This window comes from Taudactylus pleione, unplaced genomic scaffold (assembly GCF_031769625.1).
Source record: "Taudactylus pleione unplaced genomic scaffold, aTauple2 ptg000479l, whole genome shotgun sequence".
Classification (NCBI taxonomy): domain Eukaryota; kingdom Metazoa; phylum Chordata; class Amphibia; order Anura; family Myobatrachidae; genus Taudactylus; species Taudactylus pleione.
Genome location: NW_028284881.1, coordinates 14,304,245 through 14,321,413, shown reverse-complemented (window position 1 = coordinate 14,321,413; position 17,169 = coordinate 14,304,245). Strand labels below are relative to the sequence as shown.

Genomic DNA, 17,169 nt, shown 5'->3' with positions numbered 1-17,169 from the left:
TGCCTGACGTTCACACTTTGTTCCAAGGTGTTCTGAGGATCCAGCCTCCCTTTGTGCCTCCAGTGGCTCCGTGGGACTTGGCGGTGGTTCTTCGGGTCCTGCAGGGACCTCCTTTTGAGCCTCTTGAGTCGGTTGACCTCAAGTGGTTAACACTTAAGACTGTGTTTCTCCTGGCTCTTACTTCGGCCAGGAGGGTATCCGAGTTGGGGGCACTTTCCTGTATCCCCCCCTTCATGAGTTTTTGCCTAAAGTGGTTGCTAAGTTCCACATAGATCAGGAACTTATGGTGCCAGCTTTTCAGGCTCCGGGTCTTACGGCTGGCAAGGCTTCGCTGGACGTGGTCCGGGCTCTCAGAATTTATGTTGAACGGACGGCCTCTGTTAGGAAGTCCGATTCGTTGTTCATCCTCTTTGGTTTCCATAAGAGGGGTTGGCCTGCCAACAAACAAACTTTAGCCCGTTGGCTTTGTTCTGTTATTAGGGAGGCTTATATACAGGAACGTTTGCCTGTTCCAGCCTCGGTTAAGGCTCATTCCACTCGGTCTGTAGGCCCTTCTTGGGCTGCTAGACGTGGTGCCTCCGCTGTTCAGCTGTGCAAGGCAGCCACTTGGTCTTCAATTCAGACATTTTTGAGGTTTTATGCGTTTGACACCTTTGCCTCTCAGGATGCATCCTTCGGGCGCAGGATTCTCCTTTCTGCTCAGGAGCGTCCCCGCCCTTAGTTGAACTGCTTTGGGACATCCCCAAGGTCAACCCTGTGGACCCCCTATGGACCCTGAAGTAGAAAACAAGAGATATGGTAAGAACTTACCTTTGTTATCTCTGTTTCTACGAAGTCCATAGGGTCCACAGGGCGCCCGCCCTGACGCACCTGGCTTCAAATGGGCTGTGGTACTGGTCACCGGTGTTTCCGTCTCCCATTTCTGTGAGTATGGTTTCTTGTGTGTTCCAGTCTTCCTTCTCTCTGTTTAGTCTCCTCCTTCGGCCTAGGCTACTTACCAACTGAGGTGCCTGTGGCTCTGGGGCGGGGTATAGAGGAGGACCCAAGTGCATCCTGGGAGCTAAAGCTTTAACTGTATGGTGCCCGTGGATCCAGATCCAAGCTATACCCCCAAGGTCAACCCTGTGGACCCTATGGACTTCGTAGAAACAGAGATAACAAAGGTAAGTTCTTACCATATCTCTTGTTTTTATAATTTTTCATGAATTTGAAAACTGGAGCCAATTCAGCTATACTGAAGATTTAATGCGAAAATAGAACCTGCGAGTACTCTCAAACCGATCTTAAATCCTTGGCAAGAAGAAAAAAATATTTTTTGTTCCCCAGTGTTATCGAGCAATTAGTTGGAAAAGTTCAAATCTATATGTTTTTCAGTGTGTGGAAACAAACGAACGATCATCATTTGCTCCCACAAACTGGCCATTTTTCGTTCCAATCAGCAAACTAGTTGGCTGGTTGGAATAATATCGTTCTGGTATATTCGCCAGAATAACTGGCGAAATACTTATAATATTGGAAAAGATTTACTGAAAAAGTAGTAGATATTTGAAACACTGATACAGAAGATGCATTGGGAAGATATAAATTAGATGCACTGGCTTGTTTTGAGAGTAAACCTTTAGCATACAAAATGGCCTGACTAGATGGGCCATATGGTCTTTAGCTGTAATCAACATTCCATGTTTCTAAGTTTTCAATAATTTTAACATGTTTATGTTGGTAATTTTGAATTTATTATAACATTTAATTGAGTTGTACCCTCTCCCACCTATTACTGTGCATTTTAATACATTACTTTGTGATTTCTTACAGCTGGTAATGGAATACTGCCTGGGATCTGCATCAGATTTGCTAGAGGGTAAGTGGAAGATTACTCTTTTTTTTTTTTCTTTTTTTTTTTAATATTTGAATTACCAATATCTCATTTGGCATTTTTTTAATTCTTCCTCTCCCAGTAAGTAAACTACTTTGTGTTATACAATGGAAATGCAAACATTAGTGACTGGATACATAGGGAGCTATTCAGTTGGGCACACGGTTTTCACCACAAAGAAACTAATTTTGGATTACAGTGGGTATGTGCACTCCCAATACCTGCGGTATCCAATTTAAAAAAAAAAAATACATCGAAGGTTTTCTGCTTAGAAAACACTGCGGGTGAGAGAGAAAATAACTTCTCAAATATTTACTAGTCCGGTGGTCTCCGCGGCTCCAGGTTCTCCCCTCCATCTTGGCACAGGGGCGGGGGTCGGTTGGGAGGCCAGGGGGCTGCTGGCAGATGTAGTTCTTCCTGCTGCTGCCTCCGGGGGATTACACACACCTGGGGGTCTCGCACACATACCTACACACACGCTCACACACATACTTACATACACTGCTGCTGCAGAAGACCGCATCCTGACGCTGGAGGAAGAAGACATCGCATCGGAAGGTACCGGTAATTACTGACTAATCAAGCTAACTGGAAACTTCCAATTGCTTAATTAGTCATTGTAGGGGGTGCAGAGGGGTCCCAGAGCAATTCCGGACCATTTTTCCTAAAAATATGGATATAAGGAAAAATTGGTTGTGCTCTGGGTCTGCGAGAAAAGAGACCTCCCATCACTCAAAAAATGAAAACCCAGCACTTCATAGAATAGAAAAAACCCTGCATTTATTTCGTACCTAATTGAATACCCCCCATATATTCTGCATGTGTAATTGACTGTTATAAGTGGGAACAGTCGATATGTATTGTTGGATAGAAATAACTATATATCATTACAGACATCATGTCCACTATAAATGTTTGTTTTAAATAATAGCCCCTTCAGAGAAATAGGGTGCTGCCGTATTCTGCAAAAAAAAAATTACCTATTTGTGTGGCATTCAGAGTTCTTTCAGTGCAATATTTTCTACCATTCACCAGTTTCTCTTGGTTTAATTATCCTTAATCAAAATGTTAATGTCACAATGCTGTTAAAAAGCAACATAAATCTAAAAACAAATGCGTTGTGTTTTATTAGCAACATTCCATCTACAATAAAGTAAGAAAAAAACCTGTATGGCTACACTGGTCTCTTCAAGCATCTAATTCTGCTCTATAAACCTATAATTTGTGATGCAAATGTGGGGGCTTTTAAATGCAAGAAAATGATAGAAAACAAACTCTTTTGTGTAATCTCAAACGAATTAAACAAAAAATGCAAAAAAATTAGGGGGGAAAAGGGTGATTTTGGGGTACTTTTGAGGGCACCTTGAAAAATTATTATAAAAACAATTATTTTTCAACTAAAAATTATTGTAATTAACTTTGGGTTGTCTAAACTAACGAAACAGTTGATTTTGGGGTAATTTTTTTCTACCCCAAAAAATGACATGTAATTATTGGACTAATTAAGCTAATTGGAAACTTCCACATGCCTAATTAGTCATTAGGCGGGTGTCCAAGGGGTTCAGCATGGTGTCACCACATTTTAACCTTAAAATAAAGATTTTCCTTTCCATCTCTCACCCTCAGGGAGATGCGAGTGGAAAGTTGCGAATTCAGTCTGACTGATTCAGTGCGAGTTGCTAATTGGATTGCAAAATGAATTCGCTGTGCGAATTCGAAGTGAAAATGGCAACTCGCACCTCGCCATTCGCACCTAATAGGATAGACCACTAAATATTTTACATACATATGAAGACAGCACGGATGGTATAAAGGGAAGCCAACAGACGTAATCCCGACCGCCGGCTTCCCGACTGTCTAGTCCCGGCAAGGCACTAATGACAGGCGTCGAAATCCCGACGCTTGTCATTAGACCCACGCCGGGAGCACGACACCCGGATTACCGATCGAACGAAAGCCGGGCATGTACAGCCGCAGGGAAGGGGAGGGGTTAGGTTAGAGGCTCCTGGGGGGGACTTAGGCTTAGACACCCCCTTCGGGAGGTTAGGTTTAGGTTAGGGGAAGGGGGGGTTAGGCACCCCTGGAGGGAGGTTAGGGCTAGGCACTCCCCCAGGGGACTTAGGTTTAGGCTGCGGGGAAGGGGGGGGGGGGTTAGGTCGGCTGGCGGTAAATCATACTGATTTTGGTATAAAAGTTAGCATTACTGGCTCACAGCACTGAGGTTTTGGGTTAATTTCCCACCACGGCCCTAATTGTGTGGAGTTTGTTCTTCCCGTGTGTGCATGGTTTTCCTCCCACAATCCAAAAATATACAGGCAGGTTAATTTGTCTTCTGACAAAAAATGAACCCTAGTGTGTATGTGTTTTTACATGTAGTAGGGAATATAGATGATTTTAAACTCCACTGGGGCAAGGACTGATGTGAATAGACAAATATTCTCTGTAAAGTGCTGCAGAATATGTGTGCGCATTATACTGTAGGTAACTGGTAATAATATAAATGTTGTACTTGCAAAATTAATTTAATCAAAGTGAAAAATTTTATATTCTCAAATAAAAAGGATGTTTGTGGATAAGTGGGTTTTACTTCCTTATAGACTTTCTTTTCTTTTTGCCTTTTGTACAGTTCATAAAAAGCCGCTACAGGAAGTGGAAATAGCTGCCATTACTCATGGTGCTTTGCAGGGGCTGGCCTATCTGCATTCCCGCAATATGATTCACAGGTAACTAATAGATTGTACTGAATTGGTAAATGCATACTTGCCAACTCTCCCTCATTATCAGGGAGACTCCCTGAAATAGTAGCAATCTCCCTGATTGCACCTTACCCTCATTATGTAGCTGTTATATACTTGGGGGGAAAGAAAGAAATCCTAAATATACATTAAAACTATAATTGGTGCCATTTCCCTGCATTGGTTATAAGACACAATGATCCGTATGTCTATAGTCACTTTTGGCACTTATATGGAACACCTTGTAAAACACAATACATGAGCAAGTAAAGAGCAAGAGAAAAGTATCAGTAAGATCTGCTTGTTGATCAAATCATACTAAAGGTGCGTACACACTAGACAATATATTACACTATTTGCCCGATTCCGATGCATTGTAACAACAGATTGTGTAAAATATGTCCAAATCGTGAGTGTCCACTCACGATCACGATGCGCGTTCCCGCGGGTCGTAAGTCACAATTTCAGATCTTGTCTACAGCAGGCAAGATCTGCCAATCTCGTACTCGATCCGGTGGCATATTGTACAGTGTTTATGCCTGAACGATATGTTGTTCGAATATGCTTACAATGCTTGCAAGCATGAAGACACAGACACATGGATCTCCGTCCGTGCATTTGTGTCTAAAAAATTAATAACTTGTTTAAAATAAAAAAACTGTGTGGCCCACCTCCCTCCCTCCCCCCCAAGAGAGCAACCAGCCCCGGGCTTAGTGACCCAGTGCTGATTTTGCAAAATACAGGGGACAAATGACGTAGTGTACCCCTGTATTTAAGTACAGCCAGCACCGGGCAATACAGGGAAAAAAAATGCGTAGGGTTCCCCTGTACTATCCAGAACCTGCACTGAACTTTTTCTAGGAGGGGGCTATTGCCTCAGCCAGGGAAACCCTATCACCGGGTACCCTGGCTGAAGAATTAATACTGACCGCTAGTCAGCCCAGGCCTGGGGGAGCTGGGGACCCCCTAATAAAGGGGTCCCTCTCTCCAGGGCACCCAAGGCATAGGCTGATTGCCCAGGGCTATCCCCGGGGGATGCAGTCTGAATGAGGTCCCTAGTCTGGTGTACGCACCTTAACAGTTTTGTGGCTTGTTTACATTTGGATGTAAGTAAATTTGATGACACGAGCCTCAGATGTAGCAGTGCACGTCCACTTTACCGTAGGTGTTACTCTCACAATCTTATTGAAAAAATGCTTTTTAAAAAGTAGACCAGTATGGATAAAAGTGATAAAATTGTGCTTTATATGCTATATTGCAACATAGTTTAAAAGAGTATAATTTTAATATGGAGAAACTTCTCAGGTAGGCCTAACGCTGGCCCTAATGCTGATGTTGGCATCTTTACTATGTCAGCATGTCATATGGATCTTGTCTGATGAGGAATTCTGAGGAAAATATAAAATAAGGCTCCTTATAGTGTAGTATTTGATGAAGAATGGCGATAAGTTCTTATCTATCTTGTAGTGATGTATGGATTCAGAAACTCCAGAGTGATACTGTATATATTGTACAGATAAAATCACATGTAGATTGGACTCCGCATACAGGAAATATGTGAATGTCGTCTGTTGTCTCCTTACTTTACTAGGTTTTTCTTTTACCATATAGTGGAAGTGACCTTTCCATGGTGTGTTATAATAACAAGCACTATTTTAATCACAAAACACCGGTGTAATATACACAGGGAAATGTAATAAAACTTGTCTTATTTGGGTATCTGCTAGGTCTCTCCGTGCAGCTGTATTTAGCAAATGGAGTCTCCCAACAATCAGAAAAGTCCAATTAGCATCCAAATAGGTGCTAGAACCAGTGAGAGTAAGCATAGAGCAACAAGCACTAACTTGCTAAGTAACTCTCGGCCTGATTCAGCAATGTACGCAATGGCTACTATGGATGCAGATCGAGCGATTGTTTGCCATCGCGCAGGCGTATAAGCCGCACAGCGATTGCATTGCAATTACGAACGCACAGAGCAATGTATATCAAAGTGATTGACAGGTTGTCAGCAATTGGGAGTGGTGATGGGAGAGCTGTCGGAAAAACAGTGGTGTCTGTCCGTTTGAACACGGTTTCCTGGGCGTGCATAAAATAGCCACTGCGATTGCACACACAGCAACGAGAGCTCTGTGAGTGCGAGGAGCGTTGCAGCGTTTGCAACTTGATCAGACTTGTTGTAAATGCTGTGTGACTGCCGATGTACATTAATGGTACCAATGTTTATGCAGAAGAGCAACAGCAGTGGGTGTATTTATGTCAGCTGTGCTTTGGCAAGCATTAGTACATTATTATATTATTATATTAGTATATTAGTACATTAGTATATTAGTATATTAGTATATTAGTACATTAGTATATTAGTATATTTTCGCAACTGCAACGAACTGTAGGCGATTGCAGTTGCTATTGCATTTGCGTATGCTGCTGAATCAGGCCCTTAGACTTGTTTGTACAAGACTGTCTGTCACCAAAGAGTATTTTTACAATTAATATTCAGCCCATTTGTTTTAGTTTTTTTATATCTATCTTAGCACATATAAATCAAGAATGTTTTTTTAGTAGTGCTAGTCTTAAGCTAGCACTACCCTGGTTGCTGTGTACATGGACTTTCTTCCTTCCTGCTGAGGTACTCAGGGCGTATTAAGAGAGGAGGGGGCCCGTGTTCAGTCACCATCTGGGGCCCCCTCCTCTCTCTCTCTTCGGCGGCCACTGCGCACTGGCAGGTTTAGTAGACTCAGCGCACTAGGGCGATTTACCTATTGCGCATGCACACAACGCCGGAAATTTGGCCACAGCGGCTATATTCCAGGCGGTTTGTGTAGCTCCTCTCCAGCCAACGTGGGACTTTGGAGAGGTAAGTATGGGTGCAGAGTGTGCGGTGTGGGCTCCCTGCACCCATTATAGATATGCCCCTGGATGTACTTTAACGTATTTGCCTTCCTTCTAAACTTTGTACGTTTGTACGTTACCTGAGGTGCTTTCACTATTTGAGGACTACGGCTCAAGCAGGCCATACATCAGAACAACTTTCCTCAAACCATCCAACTGACCAACCATCCATCTTGTCCGTCCAAAAACTGTTCTCCACACATCTAACGAACTTTTCATCAGACCTGCCAACTTTCTTTATCAGACCAGCCAACTTTTGTCCAACTTGTGATGTCACAGAAGTAGGTGGGCAGTCCCTGCCTACTTCTGCATGTTTTGAATAAATACATATATTGAACATGTACATATATAGTGTGTGTGTGTGTGTGTGTATATATATATATATATATATATATATATATAATGCACACTAGACACATTGCTAAATGAGGGAGGGAGAGTCGGGACGGATCGGTGGGTACGGAGCTGTGATGAAGTGGGCGGGAGGGTGGCCAAATGCAGTAGAAGTCGGGATGGTCTAATAGAATGAAAAAAATGTATATATATATATATACATACTGTACATATATATTATATTATATGAGGCAGACAAGGTAGCAGGTCCAACAACCTGAATAGCAGGAAGAGGGAGGACATCCACAGCACCCCAGTGGCTGTAGAGACAGGGATTTGAGGTCAGTCAAGCATCAGCGCAGCACCTCAGCATGTGCCACAAATTGAGAGTGACAGGAGGAAGTTCTGAAGCGCACCTCCGTGGACAGGTTCCAGGAGCCTGGTCGTTAGGAGAACGGGCAGTTTAGTTTCCACCATGTCCATTACTGCATCAGAGATTGAGCCAGCGGGTGCGTGATGTTAAGGGTGGGATGAGGCAGAAACTGAGGTGACCTGTAGTACACAGAGACCAATAAACTAGTATATCTACAATACTGTGCAAAAGTTTTAGGCAGGTGTGGAAAACATGCTGCAAAGTAAGAATGCTTTCAAAAATAGAAGTGTTAGAAGAGAAATCTAAATCAAATCAATATTTGGTGTGACCACCCTTTGCCTTCAAAACCTCTTCAATTCTTATAGGTAAACTTGCACAAAGTCAGGGATTTTGTAGGATTATAGTCGGGTGTATGATTAACCAATCCTACCAAACCATATGAAAATGATCATTATCACCGTAGATTGAAACAGTCATTAACAAACAGCTGTGTAGGAGGCTTAAACTGGGTAAGGAACAGCCAAACTCTGCTACAAAGGTGAGGTTGTGGAAAACCGTTCCATGTACTAGGTTATACACCATTTCAAGACTGAGCACAGCAACAGGACACACGATCGTAATACTGCATCAGCAAGGTCTCTTCCAGGTAAAGATTTCAAAGCAGGCTGGGGTTTCCAGATGCTAATTTGAAGAAGCACAAAGAAACTGACAAAGTTGGGGACCGTAGATGCAGTGATCGGCCAAGGAAACTTAGTGCATCAGATGAAAGACGCATCATGCTTACTTCTCTTCGAAATCTGAAGATGTCCAGCACTGCCATCAGCTCAGAACTGACAGAAACCAATGGGACCCAGGTACACCCAGGGCTGGCAACAGAAACCTAGGGGCTCGGTACATTGATATCTTTCTGGCCTCCAACCCCCCCCCCCCCACCACCTCCTCTCTGGATCCCGGAAGTCAGAATCCCAACGCCGGCATCCTGACAGGGTTAGGATATCGGTCGGTATCCCAACCCCCCCCTTCTCCCTCCCTGGCGGCTGTCGGGATACAAAGCATTGTTTTCTAAACTGGCGTTGGAATTTCGATGCCTATGTTTAGTCCCAATATCATATGGGTAACCCAATAATAACTAAAAGGTAACTCCACGGGTTGTTTGTCTACTATGCACAAAGTATAGGTTTATGCCTTTAGTGTGCGCTCTGCACATGTAGTTGTTTTATATGCTAATGTTTGTTCACCATGTACATCTCCATGTTTAAGTGCATTTTGCACATGTGGCTGCTTTATTTTCTAATGTTTGTTTTCTATGCAGAGTGTGTATGCCCATGTTTCAGTACACTTTGCACATGCAGCTTCCCACCAAATAATTATATATATATATATGTGTGTATGTGTGTATATATATATATATATATATATATATATATATATATATATAATATATAATATATTTCGTTATTTGCCTAGCCTGAGATAGACTTTCTACACTGTTCAGGTGGACTACCTAAAGAGGAGGACTTGGAGTGTGGTGTAGATTGGGGGATCGGGGGTGCCTCGAGAGGGGGGAATTTGGTGTAAATAGTGGGTGTTGCAGACCCATTTTTTTTTTCTGTCCCTGAATCCTCGGGGACCCGGTACTGGTGTCCCCTTTGTCCCCCCGACCCCGGGCCTGGGTACACCCTTCTACTGTTTCAAAAAAGACTGTCCAGAAGTGGTCTTCATGGGAGAATTGCAGCCAAAAAGCCATACCTTTGACATAGAAACAAGGCCAAGCGACTCAACTATGCATGAAAATGTAGGAACTGAGGTGCAGAAAAATGGCAGCAGGTGCTCTGGAATGATGGGTGTCTGCAGACAATGGTGCAGATTCATTGCAAGTTTGGGGCTGCATTTCAGCAAATGGAGGTGGAGATTTGGTCAGGATTAATAGTGTCCTTAATGCTGAGAAATACAGTACAGGCAGGTACTTATCCATCATGCAATACCATCAGAGAGGCGTCTGCTTGCCTCCAAATTTATTCTGCAGCAGGACAATGACCCCAAACATACAGCCAATGTCATTAAGAATCAGAGTACAGAAGAACAAGGAATACAGTACTGTATATACACATGCATTTACATATACATACTGTATATATTCATATATACATACATCGTTCTGGTGTATGGCCAGCTTCAGTCAGCACTGCAAATAGAGGGCCTGATTCAGACCCGCTCACGAGCGCTGTGCGCTCGCAAGCGGGTCGATGGTGGCCCAGTGCGCATGCGCGAGACCCGGATAGCAACGGGCAAACCGTCGCTCTGGGTCTCGTACCAAAGGGGGCGTGCTGTTGAAGTTGAGTGACAGCACACCCCCTTTGGTGGGCGGGCCAGGGGAGTGGCTGCCCAAACGGAGGCGTTCCCATGGGAACGCCTACCGTCTGGGGCCGGCCCCACTGACATCACAAGTGATGTCAGTGGGAGTGCTTTCGGCTCTGTTAGAGCCGAAAACACTCTAGGGCTTGCGGCAAGGAGACCCTACCACAAGGGTCTTGTCGCAAGCCCGATGGTCGCGATGGTCTTGACCATGGCAACCATCTTCCTGGCCGCTCGCTATAGCTGTGGGTGGTCACCCACAGCTATGCGAGCGGCCAGGAGGCCGCTCTGAAAAAACAGAAGGCCGGCCATGATTCAGAGCCAGCGCTCTGTCAGAGCGTCCGGCTCTGAATCAGGCCCAGAGTTCATTGCTCCTTTTGAGAAACGTGCTGATCATACACCCCAGCATTCACAGCAAACTCTGGGTATGGACAGAAGACAATTGGACATTCTGTGTAAACACACTAGTGTCAGGCACTTTTGTTGTAGGGGTTAATGAACACTGGCCCTGATTCAGAGCCGCTCGTAAGCGGCCGCTCGTTCGTTCTGACCGATGTTCTCACATCTGCGCATGCGTACGGATTTTAATATGCATGCGCGAACCAGTCAGTGCGGACGAAAATCATTTGTTCGCTATATAGCGAATGCCTGCTATTTTGAGTGACAGAAGGAGGCATATGTGGGTGGTAACGGGAAGGTGCTTGAAAACGGGGGTGTGGAATTCGAACGCAGGCGGTCAAAATGGGCGTTTTAAGGGAGTGCATAATTAATACAGCAGCGTCATTGACCATGTCACTTGGTTTTTTTTTACTCAGAACTGCTCGCAAAATAGCGGTTGAAAAAACCAGCCACAAGAATAGCGAGCAGTTCATACGCTGTTCGATGTACTCGATTAATCTAATAAATAGCGGACATGACGTATGGTGCGAGCGGCAAGGGGGCGTATTTTTCAAAATTACAACTGCAAGTTTTGCTCGCTCGTTCAGACTTAGAGGCGTGAACAGACCGCAATTAGCGAACGGTTCATTTGAATAGCCACCCCTTGTTTTAGAACGAACGACCGCAAATAGCGAGCGGCTCTGAATGAGGGCCACTGTTTGTAGCGTGAGTTGTGCTTCTGGTAACTGCAAATATGGCTTGTGCTTTCTGCTCTTTCCACTACCTAGATAACTGTGGCCACAGTTAATCACTACAGAAATTCTCTACCTGAGAAGATAACACTGAATTGAAGTACATTTAGGGCTGGATTCAATTAGCTTTGAAAAGCCACGATTTGGCGAAAAGTTTACACCTGGGCGAACTTTTCGGCAAAAATGCGTATCGTGCTGTCCTATTAGCCGCGGCTTTTCGCCCATGCAAAATTTATACAGCTAAAGGCAGCAAATAGCTTTCACCATCTCAGAGCAGGTAAAAAAATGTGCAAAAGCCCTATCTTTGGCTAAAAATGTGGGGACTTGGTTCAGAACCTCTTTGACACCCCCTAATAATGACATGTAATTTTTGGGGTCAAAATGTAAAAAGTGTTGGAAAATGGGTAGTGTGGTAGGTACTTTGGGGGCTGTATGGATGGGACAAGTGTTTTGGGGATTGCAGGTGGCTGCAGTAAGTGTATTTTTTAATTTTTTTAAAAGTACCATGAAATGACACAAAAATATTGTTGCACCCATTTTTATGTACCCCTAATTTAACTGCAGCATTTACTGTATTTTGGCCAAAAAAACTTGCTTTCTAGAATTTTTTCACTGTTAAAGAAAAATGCATATAACTGCCATTTGACACGATTTAAAAACCCCAAACTCTTTGATTTTGCCCAATAATACACTTCTAAACAATGACCCAATATTAGTTTCTCTCTCTTGGGGAGTACAGGCACTTTTCCCCTATTTTCAGGCACACTTTTCGTCTGATTTTTTTCGGGCGAAAGACGCATTGTGTATTTTGTAATAGGATTGCCCAAAGACCTGCATACGTGATGGCGTCAAAAAGTGACACATTCGGGCAAAGGGTGCGAAAAGCTTGCACATGCGAAAACTTAACGTTTTCACGTCTAATTGAATCCGGCCCTTAGTTTATATATGAACAACTGCTATTTTTATTTGGTCTTGCCTGGAATTGGTAGATGACCATGGAGTCTGTGCACTTTATTAGAAAATATACCTAAAATACAAATTATGCATTTTGTTTTATACCTCTCTTGCCACTTGATCCTGCTTGCAAAGTATATGTATAACAGGCAAAGTTGCTTATTCATGCATCCTAAACCATTCTACACTGTAGGAGTAGCCATTAACTGGCTGCTGCATTGTCTGTCTGCTGAGGTATGAAATCCGACCTGTCCATGCATTTGATGTTGTGACGGTAATTGAATAATCTATGGTATTCAGCTTTCACACTGCTCTTGTCTCCACCAGCTCTGTACTTTTCACAGTGATGGCTTTAGATGTCACACATGGAGACAACCAGCACAGTGTTTTATTAGGTCTTCCAAATATAGCCAGCTATATGTATTACAGCTAGACATGACTACAACCCCCTCTAGTGGAAACATTATTACAATATCATAGTGGGACTCCTTATTTTGTTAATTGTATTATATGTATACTTGTAGTTTAACTGTATATCCTAATTGTACAAACCTGTTTTAATATTATTTGTGTGTGCGTGTCTGTGTATATATGCTAATATATAATATAATATAGTATACTATTAGCAATTTAGTACACCCAATTCAGAAAAAAGTCCTTTGCGACAAGTAACCCAACACAGTACACTATTATAAAATGAAGATACACAGATGTTTTACCCAAGCTATGGTTTTGTATTTCCTAGTGGCAAAGGATGTAAAACAGATCATGTTTTTGTGAGTCAGTGTCAGAAGGGAAGACTTTGGTTCCAAGATATTGCAGTAAATTGTAAGCCAGAAAACTCCAATGTCCCCAGAATTGAAATGATATAGAGTTAGAGTATAAACAAATGAATGGATGGATAGATAGTAAAAACGGATGGCACAGCTAAACAGCCCCTTTGTTGCCAACGTTTATGCTCCTTCATCAGGACAGGTGTGTGTGTGTGTGTGTGTAATATATATATATATATATATATATATATACACACACACACACACGTGCATAAATATTGGGACTTGATAGAATTTTCATATTTTGGCCTCTATTCACCACCACAATGGCTTTGAAATGAAACAAACAAGATGTGCTTTAACTGCAGACTTTCAGATTTAATTTGAGGGTAATTACATCCAAATCAGGTGAAGGGTGTAGGAATTACAACGGTTTCTATATGTGCCTCCCACTTTTTAAGGGGCCCGTTTTTCACCACAGTACCCAATTTACAAAAAAAAAATTGGCATAAAGAATTATTAGGGGGGCTGTCCAAAGGGATCTGAAAGAAGTCTCCACATTTTTAGCCAAAAATCGGGATATTGGAAAAAAATTCTCCATGTCTCAGATTGTAGAAAGTTTTTTTCTCAATTTGCTGCCGATTTTTGGATAAATTATCGCGGTTGCAAATAATCGGGTGGTAATATCGCCATTGAATACGGACGGCCCTAAGTATTAAATTAGTTTTACTTTAATGTTCTGAACAAGTTTACAGTTCAGAATATAGTTATGCTTCCCCAGGCATGTACTAAACATGTATGTATGTATGTATGTATGTATAAATAATACATATATCTACATATTTCAACAGTTAATAATTGTTATGTGGGCAAGTGCTTAGCAATAAACTCCAGTAGTGGGGATAAATCCTAAGCATCTGAATGTTGCAATCCCTAGATTGTGTCAATAAAAAGATAACTAAAATAAAATCATGCAAAGCAGACAATGTTGAAGCATACCTTATGCTGGCCATACACGCTGCAATTATCGGGACGAATGACCCGATATGGGGGGATCGCCGCAATAATTGCAGCCTGTATGCGGGCGACCGAGGGTTAAATATTGCTCGGTCGGGCATGCTGGATTGTCCAGCATGCCCATCCGATGCGATATTTACCCGGGAAACTGTCGGCCGCATCGGGCAGTGTATGCCCAGCGCAGCCGACAGACAGACATTTCCTGTGTTCCTTCCTACGGAAGGAACACAGGAAATGTCTCCTCCCCCGGGGGCGGAGCGCGGATGTCGGGCTATACACTGTGAGATTTCTCTCACAGTGTATGCCGGCGACATCTGCGGCTGGCAGGCAGCCAGATAAAATGTCTGTCGGTATGACAGACATTTTATCTGGCAGTATATGCCCAGCATTAGTAATGGTAAAGCTGTCTTTAACTGCAAAGAGTGCACATTCTAATCTAATGTTGCCATTGCAGTGACAGGATGTAAAGTACATTGAAGTTGTGAGGTGAATTGTTTAGTAAAAAAAAATGAAATTCTCAATCATTTGTACATACAGTAGTTACAGAATTCTCTAAATTAAGAATGAGTCAGAATATACGGAGGACATAGACTGATGCCTTGTTGCTGTGGAGAGCTTTACTATTTTGTGCCTAAAATGTAGCAAAACATTGACTTTCCTATACTGCACTGCATGTGTTCCCCCTTGTATATGAGGATGCCCCTGAACAGCTACATTTATATAGTTTTTTTTCTTTTTTCAGATTTATGGCACTATAGTCAAATCCTTTAACTTTTTAAGGGTGTGTTTTTTTTTTTTTTGTTTTTTTTTTAGATTTAATCAATGGAATTTGCACCTAATTTCCATAATCTGAATTTCCATGTTGATAAACTACATTCTACTGTTTATATTACAAATATGGAAAGTTGTCACACAATAAAAAAAACTATATTAAGTATGTTGTTTACATTGTTCTTAACCTTTTTAACCTCTCTTGTATAACTCCTATTTTTATTTATTTTATTTCCTATTTAGAGATATTAAAGCTGGAAATATCCTACTTACTGAGCCAGGTCAGGTCAAATTAGCAGATTTTGGATCTGCCTCTATAACATCACCAGCCAACTCCTTCGTGGGAACCCCATACTGGTAACCTACGGCAATGTATTTTTGTGCTGAAAGCTCAGTTAAAATAAAGTTTGTCTACTTAACTTTCCAAGACTTTGTAGCACCACAATACACTTAGAAATTGTGCACATATTTCTTGGGTCTGTGGGTTTTTGGATGAACATATTGGCCAGATATCTAAAAAAATAAAATAAAATTGATGCACATTTTTATAAAAAATTTTTTTTAGTCCATTTGCAGCTAAATAAGCACATTTATTGACACTTATTTGTGGAAGCATTCATTTTGCAGTAAATAGAAATTTTAAGGCTGCTACTCATGTCATCATATTCTACTCATAAAAAACATATACATCAGTTGCACTAAGTCACCAAAATATACACAACATGTATAGAATAAAATTATAAATATTAAATATATCAGAATATTTGATATTTATAATTTTATTCTATAAAATTTGTGTATATTTTGGTGCTATTTAGATTGTAAGTAGATTCTTATTTTTTTTTTTTATATTATTTTTTGTGTTAATTATGTCTTGAGTGTATACCCAATCACTCTTTTAGAGGTGTAATTTATTAAAAGTTAAGTCTTATATTATTAACTGCTATAATTAGTAAAATTAATCCCCAAATAGATATTACTTGTCTTTATTGCATCTTGCAATAGGTTTACATGTGTTAAGCACAAATGTTTTGGGAGCACCGTCAATACATAGACATCCAGGATATACCATGAGATAGACTGTCATTTTGGTCCTTTACAGAATCGATTTGTGCATTCATTAATATAACTTACCGTTGCAAACTCATTTTTTGCTATTCTTATTTTTCAAACACAGCCTGTAACATGACAGTTGAGAGCTGAGCGGCTGATCATTTATCACTCTGCACTTTATCACTTTCCAGAGCTTTATACATCTGCCCCAATAGGTGACATGTTCATTTTGGCGAGTGATACGTTGCAGTCTCTTATTTTAGGCTGCCCATGGACTACTAGATATTATTCGGCCTAATCTCAAAATTTACAGATGGTGGACTGGATAGGTTTATGTTATGTGTGGCGTTTGTACATACTCCCTGTGCTTGCATGGGTTTCTACTGGGTACTCAGGTTTCCTCCCACGCTCCAAAAATATACTGGTAGGCTTCTGACAAAAAATTAACCATTATTGTGTATGTATGTGTGCATATGGTAGGAATTGTAAGCTCCACTGGGGCAGGGACTGTTGTGAATGGCCAAATATTCTCTGTAAAGCGCTGCGGAATATGCGTGCATTAAATAAATAAAAGTAATCATAATAATAATGGTATTTATTTACTCCATTACATGTAACGCTGCTATTTTTAATAGTTTTGAAGTCTTTTTTTTTTCTTTTTAACAATGCTTTTAGCCTTTTCTTTGAAGACTGCATTTTTTGTACTGACTCTCCTATGTTCAGTATTAGGCGCTTCTTTCAAGATCATCCAACCTCACTGTGTTTTTTTACATGTACCTAATTAACAGACCCAGCCCCCTTGTCACATCAATCGTGTTGTAGTTGTTCTATAATGACGACTGAAGGGAAAACAAACATAGACATGTAAATTACCTTATACAATGAGTAAATGTCCCAACATGATGGAGCTGCA

General features: G+C 41.6%; 1 protein-coding gene across 2 annotated transcripts in view; it reads left to right on the top strand.

The window, feature by feature from the left end:
• Positions 1 to 17,169, top strand: part of TAOK3 (TAO kinase 3) — a 213,513-nt gene that overhangs the window by 67,676 nt on the left and 128,668 nt on the right. For both annotated transcript variants that reach the window (XM_088449247.1, XM_088449246.1), the window contains 3 exons: positions 1,813 to 1,858; positions 4,500 to 4,596; positions 15,447 to 15,560. In XM_088449247.1, the coding sequence (XP_088305373.1) occupies positions 1,813 to 1,858; positions 4,500 to 4,596; positions 15,447 to 15,560 (257 nt within the window). The remainder of the gene's footprint in view (positions 1 to 1,812; positions 1,859 to 4,499; positions 4,597 to 15,446; positions 15,561 to 17,169) is intronic.